The sequence below is a fragment of the Ochotona princeps genome, chromosome 26, assembly GCF_030435755.1.
Source record: "Ochotona princeps isolate mOchPri1 chromosome 26, mOchPri1.hap1, whole genome shotgun sequence".
Taxonomy (NCBI): domain Eukaryota; kingdom Metazoa; phylum Chordata; class Mammalia; order Lagomorpha; family Ochotonidae; genus Ochotona; species Ochotona princeps.
In genome coordinates this window covers 24,410,130-24,427,688 of record NC_080857.1, presented here as the reverse complement: position 1 = coordinate 24,427,688, position 17,559 = coordinate 24,410,130, and the positions used below count along the sequence as shown (strand labels likewise).

Genomic DNA, 17,559 nt, shown 5'->3' with positions numbered 1-17,559 from the left:
TTCAAGAATTTGGTATTTGCATATTCATTTTGCATAAATAATAAATTAAATACTCCAAACTGCTGACCAAGATTGAAACTGTTCATGGTTTTGAGCTTCAAAAGGGTATCAGTTGTTGAAAGGAATCTGTTTCCTCACTCCATATGAAGTGTTTAAGGACTTGCATATTTTGAGCAGTCGTGCAAGTCCTTCTGTGTGATAGTACTACTGTTTTCTTTCAGGAAACCCTGATAGATTGGTGTGATGAAAAGGAACTTAATTTGATATTAACAACTGGAGGAACAGGGTTTGCACCACGAGATGTCACCCCGGAGGTAAGATAGTACTTGTCATTTTCATATTTGAGGATAGACTGACTAATCATGATTTTTAATTCTATAGTATTTTGATGATTTTGTGAGGCAGAATAACTGACTTGTGGTTATAAGAATGTGAGACTGTGATTGTTGATGAGTTATTATGAAAAATATTTTTGCATTCTTTCTTTTGGACTTAAACTAAAAATGATACAATATGAAGAAGCTTGAACTAGTCCACTGGTGGTCTACAGTAACAGGTAAACTGTAGACACATTACTAAACAGGTGGCGGAATTCTGGTGGCATTGCATCTACTCTGCTTTCTTTGTCAAAAGAATTAAAAACTGCATCAGTTTTCCCTTTCCCTAAGTTACCATGTCGTTTGTCCCAAAGTATAGTTATTTCAGTAAAATAGATATGCCAGTTTTACAGTGCTGTTGATGAAAATGATGTTATTTTTAAAATGTGAACTACATTTGAATAAAAAATAAATTAAAAAACGGAGTTAATGCCAAGGCTTCATGCCACAAAAATCTGTTTCCCACTTGACACAGGAATAAAAATTATGTTAGGAGTTTTTACTTTAGTAAGCGGTATTCACTAGTACTGGAGCTGTGTCTTTGTTTTCTTTATTAAAGAAGTTACATATTTCATATTTCACTTAGAAGTCACATGGAAACTTGAATTACCAGTTGTGACAGTTTGGTTTACTCCCTAAAATGTGTTTCTTGGCTCAATTTCAACTTAATGTTAATTGTGTCCTATTTTGAAATCAGCATGTTGTCTACTACCTTCTCAACACCAAGGTCCTTTTTACTTTTCTGTTAAATAATTACTATTCTTTTGTTATGCTACTATAGTGTTTTTCATAGTAACCTTCATAATAATCAACCAAAATTTTATTAAAACACAAATTTCTGTATTCTAACTCTAAAATTTTCGATTCAGTAAGTCTGTAGTGACATTTGTTTACCTTAGGGGTCTCAGTTGCTACAAATATTACAGACCCAATAGACTGTACTTCAAACTTCTGTAGTATGTGAAGATATAATTTATAAGCCAGTGTAAAATATTTCTATTCTGTGCAGAAGAAAATCATAGAACCTGAATTTTTATTATAATTAGGTTTATAAATAAAGTTGTTTTGCTTTTAAAGCTATTGGAGAAGTTTTATCCTAAGTGTTATGTTAACTGCATAAATAAGATCATTCATGCACAATTTATTTATCTTCTGAGTCTTATAAGGAAATGGTTCTTTGGACAGTTCTAAATTTCTTTTCTAATGTTGTACTAAAAAATACAATCAGGAAGGAAACTCTCTTACAAAGGTGTATTTGTATTTCCTTGGTGAGGTCATTGTGTACATGAAAGAACTGATTTCTGGAGTCAGAGTTGTGTTAAGTATTTCAAATAAGTTGCTTTTGGCTTTTTATATCCCTATTTTTTGTATGATGGTTAAATTTTTCATATCACTGTTTAGTTTCGTTCATAAATGTAGAGAAATTTTACCACAGATTATTTTCATACCAAGTAATAACATTGTTTTTAATTGTGAGGAATAATTAATATACTGTTGTTGTAGGTAATACAAAAATGCTAGGTTGGATTCTGGCTTTTGTTGCTTATTAATAAAGTGATCGTAGAATGTATTTTTAAACCATATTTCTAATACCATGTGTGAGACTTTTTTCTCATACCAGTCAATTCTGTAATGCTCCGTATACCAAATATCCCTCTTTTCATTTCAATTCTACTCTGACCTACCTACCTGGAATTAGAATCAGCTACCTATCTGTTATTAGAATCAGGTTTAAAATCTCAGACCCACAAGACCTCCTTTGCTGCAGATTCAAGTCACAACTATCCCGTACCATATTAACCCATTTTTCTGTCCTACTTGGCCACAAACTGTGTGGTTCCACAACCTCCTTTCTTTCAGATTTGGTGGGTTGTTAGAGTGGCTAACAAAGCTCTGGAACATACCTTGATTACTATTATGGGTTTATTACAAAGGATACAATGCAGGAGCAGCCACGTGGAAGTGATGGAAAAGGCTGAATTTTGGGAAAAGATAGGTGGAAGTTCCATGACCTCCCCAGTGATGAAAACCTTGCACAGAAGCTGTGTGAATGACATTGTTCGCCATCTTTGGTAGAGCTCTGTCTCTCTCACGATGCATCAGTGAATGAATGCAGCTAAGTGCATCACTTGATGTTTGTGGTGATCAGGACCATTCTGAACCTCAGCATCTTCAGTGGCATAGACTCAGGTGTGTCTTAAAGAGGATCGTCATGACACCCAAAAAGCACTCACACTAGTCAGGAACTTCTAGTCATCCTATCGCTCTGTGGCATATTTTTCCTGTAATATGAGGCAAATATGAGTATCTATTTACCTAAGTGGCTATGAATAATCAAAAAGAATAAAATTCTACATTTTTGTATAAGAATTATATGACCTAAATATTTTTATTGTTATGTGATTACCAAATGAACAAAGATGGCTTACTGAATTTAAAATATATCCATGAAATCTTCACAGTTTTCTTAAAACATTTATTAATTTTGGTATAGTTAGCTTAATTTTTTTATTTTTCCCCATTTTCATTTAAATTCAAATCTTCAACTCATACTGTTTTAGTATCTGTTTATTTATTTATTTTTTGCCTTGGGAGGCACTAGTACTACTAATTGAGAAAACTTCATCTCCATAGTCTTGTATGTTTTATTATGTATTAAACATCCTTTTATTCTTAAATAAGATTTTTCAATTACTTGAGAATTACAAGAAGCCCTGTGTTCATATAGAACTATAATAACTATGAGTAAAGTTTAGTAGGATTCTTTAAATGGGTTTAAGATATTCATAAATGTTTTCTTTAGTATCTATTTTGAGATATTCATCTGATTATTAATAATATGATCTTTAACAGATTCCCATGATATTATATATGTAATTATTCATTCATTTGATATAGGCAGTTATGGCAAATGTTTGTATAACTGTAAAACCTTTAAAAAGAAACTGAAACGTAATGTAGGATCACCAGAAAATAGTTCGACTAGCTTCCCATTTTTATATTTCTCATTAATTGCTATTTTTAAAATAGCTAAATATTTTTAAGTATTATTTTTTTAATTGGAAAGTCAGATATACAGAGAAGACGAGAGACAGAGAAATATCTTCCGTCGGTTGATTCACTCCCAACGTGGCTGCAGTGGCCAGAGTTGAACTGACCCGAAACCAGGAGCCAGGAGTCTCCCATGCAGGTTCGGTCACAAGATTTTCGGCCATCCTCAACTGCTTTCTAAGGCAACAAGCAGGGAGCTGGATGGGAAGCAGAGCCGCCAGGATTGGAACCAGTACCCAGATGAGATACTAGCACATTCAAGGCGAGGACTTGAGCTACTAGGCTACTGTACCAGGCCCAACATCTAAAAAAATTTTTTTAAAGATTTATTTATTTTATTACAAAGTCAGATATACAGAGAGGAGGAGAGACAGACAGGAAGATTCTCCCTCCGATGATTCACTCCCCAAGTGAGCTGCAACGGGCCGGTGCGCGCCGATCCGATGCCAGGAACCAGGAACCTCCTCCAGGTCTCCCACGCGGGTGCAGGGTCCCAATGCACTGGGCCGTCTTCGACTGCTTTCCCAGGCCACAAGCAGGGAGCTGGATGGGAAGTGGAGCTGCCGGGACCAGAACCGGCGCCCATATGGGGTCCCGGGGCTTTCAAGGCGAGGACTTTAGCCACTAGGCCACGCTGCCAGGCCCAACATCTAAAAATTTTTAGTTATTCATTTTTATTGGAAAGGCAGGTATACAGAGAGAAGGAGATATGAAGAGAAAGATCTTCCATCTACTGCTTCACTCCTCAAGTGGCTGCAATGGCCGGAACTGAGGTGATCCGAAGCCAGGAGCCAGGAAAAACTTCTGGGTTTCTTACGTAGGTGCAGGGTTCTAAGGCTTTGGACTATCCTGTATTGCTTTCCCAGGCCACAGGCAGGAAACTGGATGGGAAGTACAACAGCTGGGATAGGATCTGGTGCCCATATGGCATCCCAGCATGTGTAAGGCAAGGATTTAGCCATTGAGTCAGCTTCCAGGCCCAGCAATATTGCCCTTGTTAAACAACCTAAGGTGGGTTGAACCCTGTCCTTGGCAGCAGCTTAGAGGACTTCCCCACCTGCACCAAAAGGACACACAGAGACTTTCAGTGAGAAATTTCCCCTGAGAGGGGAAAAGGCCAGAAAGGTTGTGGAGGGACGGACACCCAAATCCAGATCCACAAAAACGCTTGTCTAAATGCAGACTGGGTCTTGGTTCTTCAGTCAAAAACCTTCCTGGTCTGACTTTTGTCCTTTGTAATCTCTTCATTAAACTTGGCCATCATGCTTACTGTTTTATGCTCTCTGTCATGGATTATGGTTAGTCTAATAGTTAAACTTCCGCTGGCTATTCTTCCTGCCACTTAGTTTCTGTCAAAACTTACGTATAAGCATATAATAATCTACATTCTTCCAACTTTAATTTAGATTTGGAAAAGTCTTTTTCACCATTGTCTCTCATTTTTATGGTCTGAGGAAGATTGAGTAATTTGTTGGCACTGGTGAAGTGCTAGTAGGTATAAATACATAGATCTTAAGAAATCATTGCTTTCCAGAGCATTAGTTCTTCATGTCCCATCATTGCTTAAAAGAAATGTGTCCTAAAGTTATTATCACATAAAGCATCTTTTATTAGCCTTACAAAGTAAAAATGGGTTACAAAATTTAACTGATGTTTAATTCTAGAGTCCACTAAAAGATTAGGAAGCATCTGTGGAAGAATATCTGTAATTATTAAAAAGTAATCATGTTACAGTAAATTGGAAACTAAAATTAATATTTATAAGGTAAAACAATTTTCAACAATTTACCAAAGCATACTAGAATTAAGGATTATATATTAATGTACTTGTTTTAGTCATAAATTAGAGTTAAATAAATCTCAGAATGCTTATATTCATCATGATCTATATCTTTCTCAATATGTGTACAAAATCATGGTGGACCCAGAGTTACAAAACTGGTTAAGAAATAGTTCGTAATCTAAAAAAACTTACAGTGTCACAGTTTTGGCAAAGTAGCCGACAGGTCAGATCTATCCTGACAACTTTCCTTTTTGGCCAGTGAGTAAATTTTTTTACATATTTTAATGAATGGGAACAAATTGAGAGTAATAATACAGTGATACATGAAAATTATTTGAAATTTAAATTTCCATGCCCAAAGAAGTTTTACTGGAGCACAGATTTTTCTACATTTATGTATTTGTGTTTACACCAGATGAGTTGAATAGTTGTCATAAACAGAAAATGGTGTTTCCTGGAAAACCTTAAGTAATTACCATTTACACAAAATGTTTGCTAACCTCTAAGCTGCTAAATGGCAAATAGTCATCATCATCCATAATTTTATTATTGCCTTTCTTTAGTAATTTTAAATGTGTTGTTTTTAGATGAAGGAAATAAAAACTCTACTAGCACATTGAAATGAGTCACTGTGTTATAGTGCAATAAAAATAAAATATTCCTTATTGTAAGTGGTATATAAATCTTGGACTTACAAGCATGGAGTCAGTGATTTGTTGTACATGAGGTCATATGCTGCTCTTACAAGGTTTGTAACCAGTGTTCTTACCAATACTTCCTGACCAAAAGTTATGTGCTTGTCAGTGACTGTTAATGAAAAATAATAATTGGTAATTATGCAAAAGAAGGAATAACAAAAATTTCAAGAAAATACAAATTTGATATAAAGGATATTCATCTTTCTTAAAGGATTATTTTAATGAATTAGGCTGAAAGTAAAGAGGCATCCAACAATATGACCAATGCTGAAAGGGGGAAAGTGCTCACAGCCTGGAAAAAGGGAAATCAATGTGTAATGCTGTGAGTTTCAGAAGGCCTATTTGAGATTCCTTTAGAACAGGTTACCTTCTAAACTTTTGTTTTAAAGTAATATTATTTGTGGTTGAATGAAAATGTTATTTTCTGAGGCATACAAGCAGTTTTGTACTTAAGGTATCAATATTTATGTATTCACTTGATATGCATGTGTACTTGGTCTTTTTTTAATTCTGTAATCATTCATCATTTTTCTTTCTTACATTACAATGTTTGAAAACCAAGAATACTGTGTAAGTACTGGAAAGAAGACAAATTAGACATGAAATGCTAACTACCTGTTAGAAGTTACATTTAATGCTGTCACCTAGAAATCTTGGTGCTTGAAATATTTAAAATTAGATTGAATAAAATATACCACTCTTTAGTATATCATTTGACACAATTTTTAGGAATTTTTATGAGCTATTTCTGAACATGGAAAATTGTCTAAACGCATTGGGATATGGTATGATACAGTGGAAAAATACGTTAAGTTGGACCTGTGTATGAGTAGCAATTCCATTAGTACTAAGTGTATAATGTAAGGCAAGTTAATCTTTTCCAACCTCTGTGTTCTGATCTCAGATGGTAAGATATTTCATGCCTGCTTCTTCAAGATATTGAATCTAATATTTGATACAATTAGAAAGAACCAATTGCAAAGAAAACTAATACATATATAAACTTTGTTATGTATGAGGAACTGTTTTGAGTGTGTTAATTCAGATGAGATGGTACTATTGTTTCATATATTTTAATGATGGCAAAACAGAGACATTAATTACTTGGAGTTCATGAGATTTTCCAAGCTTGTGGCAGTAATGCAAGGACAAGGATTTAACATAATGCCTGTCATATTTGTAGATTCTCGCTAAATGTTTTTATCTTACTGCTTTCTTCCTCTTTTAAGCAATTGATACTACCTACTACCTCTACAAGATGTGGTAGCCTGAAGTCCCTCTGCTCTAGTCATTGTTTCTGGTCGCTGTTGCTAGTTTTAAATATACCTGGTGGACTTGCTTAAAAAACAAGTGTCAGTGTTTTCCCCACTACTACCTTAAGTCATGACACACACAAAAAAAATAACAGTAAGATTTTCTGTAGTCTACATGATGTGAGTAAAGGGTGTTATTAACATACTTGGCTAAAATAGCTCCTACAGTTCTGCTTTTAAACATTTCGTGATACAAAATTAATTAGGAACATAATCATTGTGACTAAACAAGTCTTTTTTATTTTGGATTTCTAATTCCTTTATAGCTTAAAAATTTTTTAGGATTTGGCTTAGAACAGCTTCTATTTATGATAGGAAAGCTTTTTAGCAATAGCTTGCTTTATGCCTGAGGCTTATAATTATTTTTGAATTATCCATTGAAAATAAACATGTGTTTCAGAGCATAGACACATAAGGCCCTTCCTGTTTGCTAACAACATTCATGGTCCTTGTTTAACTTAGCATATATGGAGCTTATATGGGCTGAGTGCTAAAGTTTATGAACTCCTGGGCCTGGCAGCATGGTCTAGCAGCTGAAGTCCTTGCCTTGAACACGCCAGGATCCCATATGGGCACCGGTTCTAATCCTGGCTGCTCCACTTCCCATCCAGCTCCCTGCTTGTGGCCTGGAAAAGCAGTCGAGGACAGCCCAAAACCATGGGACCCTGCACCCATGTGGGAGACCCAGAAGAGGTTCCTGTTTCCCAGCTTCGTATCGGCACAGCACCGGCTGTTGCGCTCACTTGGGGAGTGAAACATCGGATGGAAGATCTTCCTCTCTGTCTCTCCTCCTCTCTGTATCTCCTCCTCTCTGTATATCTGCCTTTCCAATAAAAATAAATAAATCTTTTTAACAAAAAAATAAATAAATAAAGTTTATGAACTCCTAAAATAGTCACATGACAAACCTGGACCATATATATAAATCTTTGCCTGAAATGTTCAGCCAAATATTTCTTTTTTTAAGGTTTGTTTTATTTATTTGCAAGACAGAGTTAAGAAAAAGGGACAGATGGAGAGAGAAATCTTTGCCTGCTTTTGTATATCCCAAATGGCTGTATTGGCCTGGAGTTTCATGCTAGTCACTCACATGTGTGCAGGTTTGCAAGAATTGGGCCATCCTCTACTGCTTTCCCAGGCACAGTACCAGGAAGCTGGATCGACCCTGGAGCCTGAGACCTAAACCAGTGCCCCTTTGGGATGCCTGTGCCACAGGTGATGTCCTTATTCACTACCACAGCACTGGCACCAGCCAAAGTATTTCTTTACAACAATTCAAAGAGTTAGACACAAACAGAGAGAGAGGGAGAGATCCATCTGTCTGCTTATTCACTTCCCAGTTGGCTACAACAGCCAGTGCTGAACTGCAAGAAGCCATGACTTCATTCTGGGTCTCCCGTGTGGATGGAGGGACCTAAACACTCCAGACTTTTGCTTTCCCTAGTCCATTAGCAAGGAGCTGAATCATAAGTGGAACAGCTAGGGCTTGAATGACTCCCATATGGGATGCCAACATCTCAGGTGGCAGCTTTAGGAGAGGAGAGAGACATTCCTTATAACAATAGGGAGAAAATAAGATCTATGAGCAAGGGACATAAGAATAAACAGTGGAAAGTAAGCCACTGTCCATGTGAAGCACAAGTTTGAATTCTGGCTGCTGCACTTCCACTCTAGCTCCTGCTAATGCACCTGTAAAAGCAGTGGGAGTTGACCCAAGCAGTTGGGCTGCTGCTGTAGTCCAGCTGCAGCCGAGTTCAGAACTCTAGAAGGGTGTGTGGAGTAGGCATAGAGAGAAAAGAAACGGACTACTAAAATTTCAGGATCATAACAGACCACGCAAGAAAGCTGTCCCCTTTATTTATTTATTGGAGAGGAGGAGAGACAGAGAGGAAGATCTTCCATCCGATGTTTCACTCCCCAAGTGAGCGCAACAGCCGGTGCTGTGCCGATACGAAGCTGGGAAACAGGAACCTCTTCCGGGTCTCCCACATGGGTGCAGGGTCCCACGGTTTTGGGCTGTCCTCGACTGCTTTTCCAGGCCACAAGCAGGGAGCTGGATGGGAAGTGCAGCAGCCAGGATTAGAACCGGTGTCCATATGGGATCCTGGCGTGTTCAAGGCAAGGACTTCAGCTGCTAGACCATGCTGCTGGGCCCTGAAGCAATCACAAGCCCTGGCACAGACTTTTTATGTCATGGTCAAGTGGGTATTTCCAAGGATAATTCCGCCCTTTGTTCTAACTTAAAGCTCTAAGTAGAAGTTCTCAATAGACAGTGTGTATCAATCAGTAGCACAGTCCTATTACAACTTAATCTTGAATCAGATAAGGGAGGAAATACATCATAACAAAAGGAGAACCTAAAGATCAAGGATGGTCTAATGGGGGCAGCAGAGACAGATGCAGCAGGAATTGTAAAAGGCCCTTTGGCAAGACTTAGCAGCAGCATCAACTTCCAAGCTCACACTGATAGTAAAAAACCAACTCCACATCAGCAAACAATGGCTGAATAGATTACATAATTCTTCCACAGGGTGGTCCAGTGTCCATGCTCAGGAAGGTGGAACTGCTTTTCAGGTGGCTGTAGAGACATCCCCTGGGCCTTGCCATGCAGTGGAACAGTACTCTTCACACCTTCGTGTCTTCCACACCCACCGCATGGACCCCAGCAGGCTGCTGCCGCCTATGTTGGATATTTGAATGGAGTTCAATGCTCCTGGCTTCAGCCTCTCCAGCCCAAGCTGTTGTGGCCACTCAACAGTCATTTTGTTTAGTGAAACAGCGTATTCAAGGTGTTGCTTGCTTTCTATATCTGTCGTCTCCTTCCATTTCTGTGTCTCCCTGCACCCCCATACTCTGACTAGAAATTTAGTTGAAAGAGTTACAGAAAGTCAAAGAGAAGGGAGAGAGACGTTCCATCCTGTATTTCACTCCTGAAATACACTTTAGCCACTGCTAAACCAGGCCAAACCCAGGATGTTGGTGTTTCGTCCAGGTCATCCACATGGGTAACAGATGCCCTGATACCTGGGCCATCTTTTGTTGTTTTCCCAGGCCATCATCACGGAGCTAGATTGGAAGTGCAGGAACATGAACTGGCACTATATGGGATGCTGACATGGCAGGCGTGGCTTTATTTGCTAAGCTGCAGTGCCATCACCAGCAATATAAATCCATTAAAGATATATTGAAACTAAAACCTTCATCTTTCAATTTCCTTTTTTCTTTAAGATTTACTTATTTTTATTGGAATAGCAGATCAGACTTACAAAGAGATGGCGAAACAGAGAGAAAGATCTTCCAGCCGTTGGTTCTCTCCCCAAATTGTCACAATGGCCAGAGCTGAGCCAATCTGAAATCAGGAGCCAGGAGCTTCTTCCAGGTCTCCCACAGGAGTTTAGGGTCCCAAGGCTTTGGCATCCTCTACTGCTTTCCCAGGCCACAAGCAGGGAGCTGGATGGGTAGTGGAGCAGCCAGGACATTAACAAATGCCCATATGGGATCCCAGCACGTCCAAGATGAGATTGAGCCATTGTGCCTGACCCTTCATCTTGCAATTTCTTCTTTTGCCCTTATTCTACCATAACAGTAACCCAGTGACTTTTGCCCTTATTGTACCATAACAGTGACCCAGTGACTCTTTTTTATGAACATGTTTGAGGAGAAATATTGTACTTTTTTCTCTTAAATCTTATTAGTTTTGTATTAATTTAAATTCATTTCTTTCTACCATTTATAACTGCATAGGACATAAATTCTCTTTCAGTATTAAAAAGAAAAGCCTCATTGTATATTGGTAACAGTAGAAAATTATAAAATCAAACTATTTAGATAGATATAGAAATCAGTGATTTTACAATTAAAACTAACAACAGCAGTTCGTATTCCGCATAGCAACAGTAAATGGGAAAAATTACATTGCTGCTTACGTTCAGAAGTTCAAAATTTTGAGATGAGGCCAGACTAAAAATTTCATACCCGAAGAACCCACAAATAAAATTTCTTCTTCAATTTTTTATATGCCTGGTTGCATGTCTGCTCTCTACCAAAGTATGTTGTCTGCTTGTATGTGGCCCCCATAGCAAAGCAAGATTGTATCTTGAGTAAACATTACAAATGAATATTAATACAAATTATGATAACTTCTCTTTGTTTTGGGCTTCTAACTACAAAATGTTATTGTCTAGACAACTATATATAAAGCTAAATAATTTAGTACTGAAGAACACGGATTATTTACGTTGTTTGTTTTAAATTTCACATGCACCTCTTGCTTTTTACAACCTAACTTTCCATACCTCAATTTTCTTGCATGCAACTTGAAGATAATTCTTGTTTTATAAACAGTTGTATTATTTAAACCCATGGAACTAAAGCACTAAAAACAATACTTACCTTCCATATAAATATTTACTGTCATTTGTAATATGAATAAGAAGAGCTTTCGCTCTAAAAAGAAAGTTGTTTTTCTAGAAACAGTAGGTTGAAGGACACTGTGATACTGGTGTCCCATTAGCACAGTGCAGGTTCAAGTCTGGCTGCTCTGCTTCTCCCCAGGGGTAGCAGATTCCCTAGCATCCAGGCCATCTGTTCTCATCTACTGGGGAAGACCACAGTGGCTTGCTGACCTATAGCTACCCATGGTGGCGTCCTTGAGTGTAGTTCCAAACTTCTGGCTTCCGTTTGGCGCTGTCCAACAAAGGAAAGCTGTTTCTCTCTTTCTCTGAGCAGGCCATTCAAGTAAATAATCAGTCTTTTAAAAGGGACAAAAACCCTACCACCTAAACTGCACAAATGTAGTTGTGGATAAGAAATATCGATAAGAACGTTCTAAGTACTTATTATATCTTGAATTTATCAGATTAATAAAATCTTGAACTCACACTTCCAACTCATTTTCCTCTAATAAAAAAAATTTTTAAAGATTTATTTATTTATTTTTTTTTAATTACAAAGTCAGATATACTGAGAGGAGGAGAGACAGAGAGGAAGTGGAGCTGCCGGGACTAGAACCAGCCGCCATATGGGATCAAGGCGAGGACCTTAGCCACCAGGCCACGCCGCTGAGCCTTTCCTCTAATAAAATTAAGACTCTGGCATACCATGATGCTTTTCTTTCTTTTTGGGGGGTGCGGGGAGGAGCGGGGGTGGGTATCTTACATGTTAAGACATTGATTGCGGGATATCATTAAATATCTTATAGTTGTAAATTCTGTAAGCAGATTTATCTGGAGATATAGTCCCAGAAATGAAAATTTCATAATATTTATTTCTTTATCATCATTTGAAATCAAGAATTGAAATATTTCTCTGTGTATTAGATAATCATTTACAGAATAACTTTTTTCACGAAAATGTAATAAGGGATATTAAGTGAATTTATGTCTGTTAAAAACTATGAACTTTTCAAGATAATATCACTATATAAATGAGGGCAGAATATTGTTATTGTCTGCCGTAAAGTAAGCTGATACAGAGTCAGAAAGTAGAGTCAAATAAATAATTTAGAGTGAGTATAATAAATTTATCACTGTCATTTACTTGGGAACCTGGAAAAAGCATGGCTACTGTTACAGGATGGAGGAGTCATCATTTCAAATCATCATTAATGAGGTACAGGTGAGAACTTTGAGAGGCAATCCAAGTGGTTTCAAAAGGTGCTGAGAAAAAGAAACCGTAAAGCTGTTAAAAGTATAACGTTTTAGGATAACTGTTGTCAGCTTTACTTAGGGGCGTGGGAGGAGAGAGACCAAGGATCTCAGGCAAAAAAAGCAAAAGAAATAGTTGGTTACACTAGAAGGAACTCATGTAAAAGAAAATAAATTATTCTCTTCAACAAAGAATGAAGATAGTATGTTCATGGTAGAAGCCATTAGGATAATTTAAGTGTCTCCCCTGAGCTACTTCACAACTTTGTTGATTTGAATCAGCAAATAATTTATCTTTGCATGTAATAGTCCTTAGTGTGAGATTTTTATGGGAGAAAAATCTAAGTCAATTTTGATTAGGAAATTATTTTGAATAGGGTTTTGCAAATTTTAAAAATTTGTGGTAGACATTTGGCCTGTTGGATGAGGCCTGGGTTAGAACTGGAATACCATTATCCCTTATCAGAATGTGTGGCTTCAGTAGCTGGCTCCAGCACCTGACTCCAGCTTCCTGTCAATGCACACCCTGGAAGCAGTGGTGATGGATCAAGGAATTGGGTCCCTGCCCCGTATGTGGAACACCTGGATGGAGTTTTCACTTCTCAGCTGCAGCCCTCACACATCAGGAGCATTTCAGGAGCAAACCAACAAATGGGAGCATCTCTCACTCTTTGTCTAGATAGATATAGGGATTGATAGATAGATAGATGGAGATATATATAGATATATATATAGATATATATATAGATATAGATATAGATATAGATATAGATATAGATATAGATATAGATATAGATATAGATATGTTTGTCTCTACGTGTAAGATAAAACTTTTAAACTGTTCCTAAAAACTGTAGATATTTCAATCAATGAGAAAATAGTTTTTAGTATTATGTAAGCATAACAGAGTCTTACAGTGTCTAGAATTATGATTTCATACTGTGGTATATTAACAACCTTGCCTACTGTAATAAGGTTGCCTTAGTAGTAACTCCATTGAAAAGACTGAAAAGAGATCCACACCATAGCAGTTACAGTTAGTTATGTTATACTGTGTCAGGCAGTCCATTTGTGAGCACTGTTCCCTCTCTCATTCCTTCCCTTTGACCATATATTAGAAGTTAACAATCCTATCACCTGTCTTTTAAGATGGGCTGCTGCGTGGAGTAGAGGAATGAATTTCACTGTTAGAAATAAATGATATTAGAGGAACCAGAGGGCTGCTTTTATATAATGAAAGCAAATCACAGTGTCCAGTTTCCTTCAAAGATACATTGTGGTAATAGTTACAAACATAATAACAGTAGGTTCTAATTTGCCTTTTTCAAACTTTCCCTTATAAATATGAAATGCCTTAGGCTTCATGGGCTACGTGTGTCACAGCTACTCAACTCTGCCAGCCCTCTAGAACGAAGGCAGCACTGACTGTGCTGCAGGAACACTTGTATTATGGAGGCTAAACTTGTATTTCATGTAATTTTAGATTTTACAGATTGTAATTCTTTTTTCTTATTTTTAAATAATATAAAAACATAAAGATCATTTTTAAATTATAAGCCAGATCAGGAAATCAGCAGTGGGCAGGATTTGGCCCATGGACTGGATGATTTTTCTTTTTAAGATTTATTTATTTTATTATAGCCAGATATACACAGAGGAGGAGAGACAGAGGGGAAGATCTTCCGTCCGATGATTCACTCCCCAAGTGAGCCGCAACGGGCCGGTGCACGCCGATCCGAAGCCGGGAACCTGGAACCTCTTCCGGGTCTCCCACTCGGGTGCAGGGTCCCAAAGCATTGGGCCGTCCTCGACTGCTTTCCCAGCCACAAGCAGGGAGCTGGATGGGAAGTGGAGCTGCCGGGATTAGAACCGGCGCCCATATGGGATCCCAGGGCATTCAAGGCGAGGACTTTAGCCGCTAGGCCACGCTGCCAGGCCCGGACTGGATGATTTTTAAAACACACCTATCTTGCAGTGATTTGCTCATCATTTGTGGGCCTGGAGGAGTTATCTTTGAAATTTTAAGGTAAAGAAAGGAAAACCCCACAAAAAGCTAGTGCTGTATAGACTCAAACCTGACAAACATAGGAATGGTTGGGACCACAGCAATGAACAGAATCAAAAATCCCTGCCTCCGTTTATGGACTTTACACCTTAAAGAATACAGGCATAAGAAAACAAGTAAAATGTGTATTGTTGGAGATAAGTGCTATGAATTAAAGTAAACCAAGGATAGAGGATGGGTGGTACAGGCAGGGAAGATTTGCAATTTTAAATATGGCCAACCATTAAGGAAGAGAACATTGCTTAAGTGAAATCTGAGCAGAGATGTAGGGGAGTAGGTGGCAGAAGCCGTGGTGTTATGGTAACTACTTTCCACGTTTCTGGAATGCACCGTAATGGAGCAGAGGCATAACTTGATGTGGCTTACATTTTGACTGGAAAACCAAAGACGAAGAGATTTACTTTGGTCATGGAAACTTTAACTACCCTGTGTATATAAATGCAGATGTTGAATCACATCTAGTGATTCAGAGAGAACAATTGGATTACAGATTTTAGAGTTGTGAATATATTAATGGAATTAAAATCCATGACACTTATGAGACTACCAAGCTATTTGCTGGTATTACTACGTATTGATTGGTGTTACTGCCCCCTGACTCTTTCTTCACCCGCTTTCAAAGAGGTAGGTAGTTTCTAGCAATCTGTCCCCTCACCTTTACAGAAAGTACTATTAGTTGTCTGCCTTCAGATTTTGCCATGATGTAGACATAAGAGTTAATTTTCCCAAGTACCTCCTTGCTGGAATCTGTTTGCACTGGAGGTAAGTGTGAAAGGGGAGGTTGTGGGAACTGATGGGGTGTGGGCTTCCTAAACCTCTCCCAGACCTCAGAAGTGGCTTGATTCTGAGGAAGGGAGATGGTTCAGCCTGGTTCCTTTTCCCTCGAACCAGGTCACACAGCCCTAAATTTGACCTGCTTTCCTCAAACTGGGAGTCAGAAATCCCTTTTCTCTTCTGTTTTTCTGCTGCAGAAATTCCCAACATTCCCATTTTGTGGGCTCCAGAAAGGGGTAAGCGAAGACTTCAATCCCAGCCAATCATTTCCAGATTAATAATTTTTAGTGTTTTTGATTTCTTTTATCATCATGAAAAAAAATGCTTGGGCTCATTTTTCCCATCTGTTTAATTTCCTTGTGGATTGTTATGTATCTATGTTCTAGGGTCATTCTGTATCCCTGGGCTGTAGAGTTCAGATCCATCTGCTGTTTCCATTTGTGTGCTGTTCTCCTGTGGATTCTCATTTGCAATTTATTGATTACCAATTCCTAGATGGAAGACACCTAATTCAGGAGACTGCTTCATTCTCAGCCTCTCTCTTTTCCTGAATGGTGTTTTATTTCTCTGCTGACAGCTTGTCACTACACCACCCAGCTGCCTCTGATAATCTGTTATTGCTTCTCTAAGGTTCTGTCTTCCTGCTTGATTGCCTTTGGATTTTGTTCTACTTTTTGCCTCACCTAATTCATCTGTGGAGCAATTTACATACTTCACTCACTAGTGCTGTGTCCATCAGCAGATGACCTGATAACCGCCATACCCGTTTTAGACTGCCCACCATTGTCTCTGCTCTCAAACCATTCCCCTATACTTTGGACTTCCAAGTGCACTGCTCTCTGCCTGCCTGATCTTGCCCTGCGCGATCCATGCCTGTGATGTTGTATGTAGGTACAGATTGTTAGCATTTCTTCTCTTTATCTTCACTTGCCTGGTACCACTGAATTGGATTGCTGACTGAGTTTGCTTGACTACTGCCTATGTGCTGGCCGTGGCTGCCCCATTCATTTATGTGAGACACGTCCATCTCCTATAAACCTGCCACCTACACATTGGCCCATGCCTCCCTTACAATTCTTTCCATCTAATAAATCACTGGCATTGTTCTTCTGTTGTCTTGTAACCCTGATCAGATTTTAACTTCCAAGGAAAATTTGCCTGCATATTGTCTAAATTTGTTTTAGAAATAGGAAATGCTTTGCTGTAACAGCCTGGTCCAGTTTAACCTAAACTGAGATTTTAAAACTAGTACCACCATCCATTCTTAGTTTTTGTTTTTTTAATAAGTTCACATTCTTCTCTTTGTTTAGGTATTTTTTTTCCTAAATCATTAATCATACTAGCTTTTATCTTTTTATATCATATCTTAAGTATGTTTTATTCCTTATGTATAAGATCTTTTAGTTTTCCATATACTACATTTGTTTCCTAATTTATTTTTCGTTTATTCAGTGTTTCCTGAAAGCAACTTGCTTGTTTTAATTTTATCCTTTTTAGAAAGACCATAGAATTTTTTGAAACTTTTAAAATGACATCTTGAGAAATAATAAATTTAATGATCTTACGGCTCTTTGTAGTTCAGATTAAAGTAGCTTTCAACCCTGCTCCATTTTTCTTTTGAGAATATCATTTCTCAGCCTCCTGATACTTTATATAATATCAGTTCTTTAGAGATCCTTTTGATATGTTTATCTTACCCTCCTTTTAAACTGCCTTTTCCTTTATGGTGTGATGTTTTGAAATTGGTATTTTCCCATTATTAGCAGAGTACTTGACATCTAAAAATAGCTTGGAATGTAAAATTACTTGCATTGCAAGGCATGTAGTTTTATTTATATTTAAATAAAGGAACA

General features: G+C 37.9%; 1 protein-coding gene across 4 annotated transcripts in view; it reads left to right on the top strand.

Moving 5' to 3' along the window:
• Positions 1-17,559, top strand: part of GPHN (gephyrin) — a 352,857-nt gene that overhangs the window by 129,519 nt on the left and 205,779 nt on the right. For 3 of the 4 annotated variants that reach the window (XM_004584467.3, XM_058655546.1, XM_058655544.1), the window contains exon 4: positions 222-314. In XM_004584467.3, coding sequence (XP_004584524.1) covers positions 222-314 — 93 coding nt within the window. Of the gene's footprint in view, positions 1-221; positions 315-15,788; positions 15,943-17,559 lie in introns of those variants that run through there. The other variant, XM_058655545.1, reaches the window with a different exon arrangement.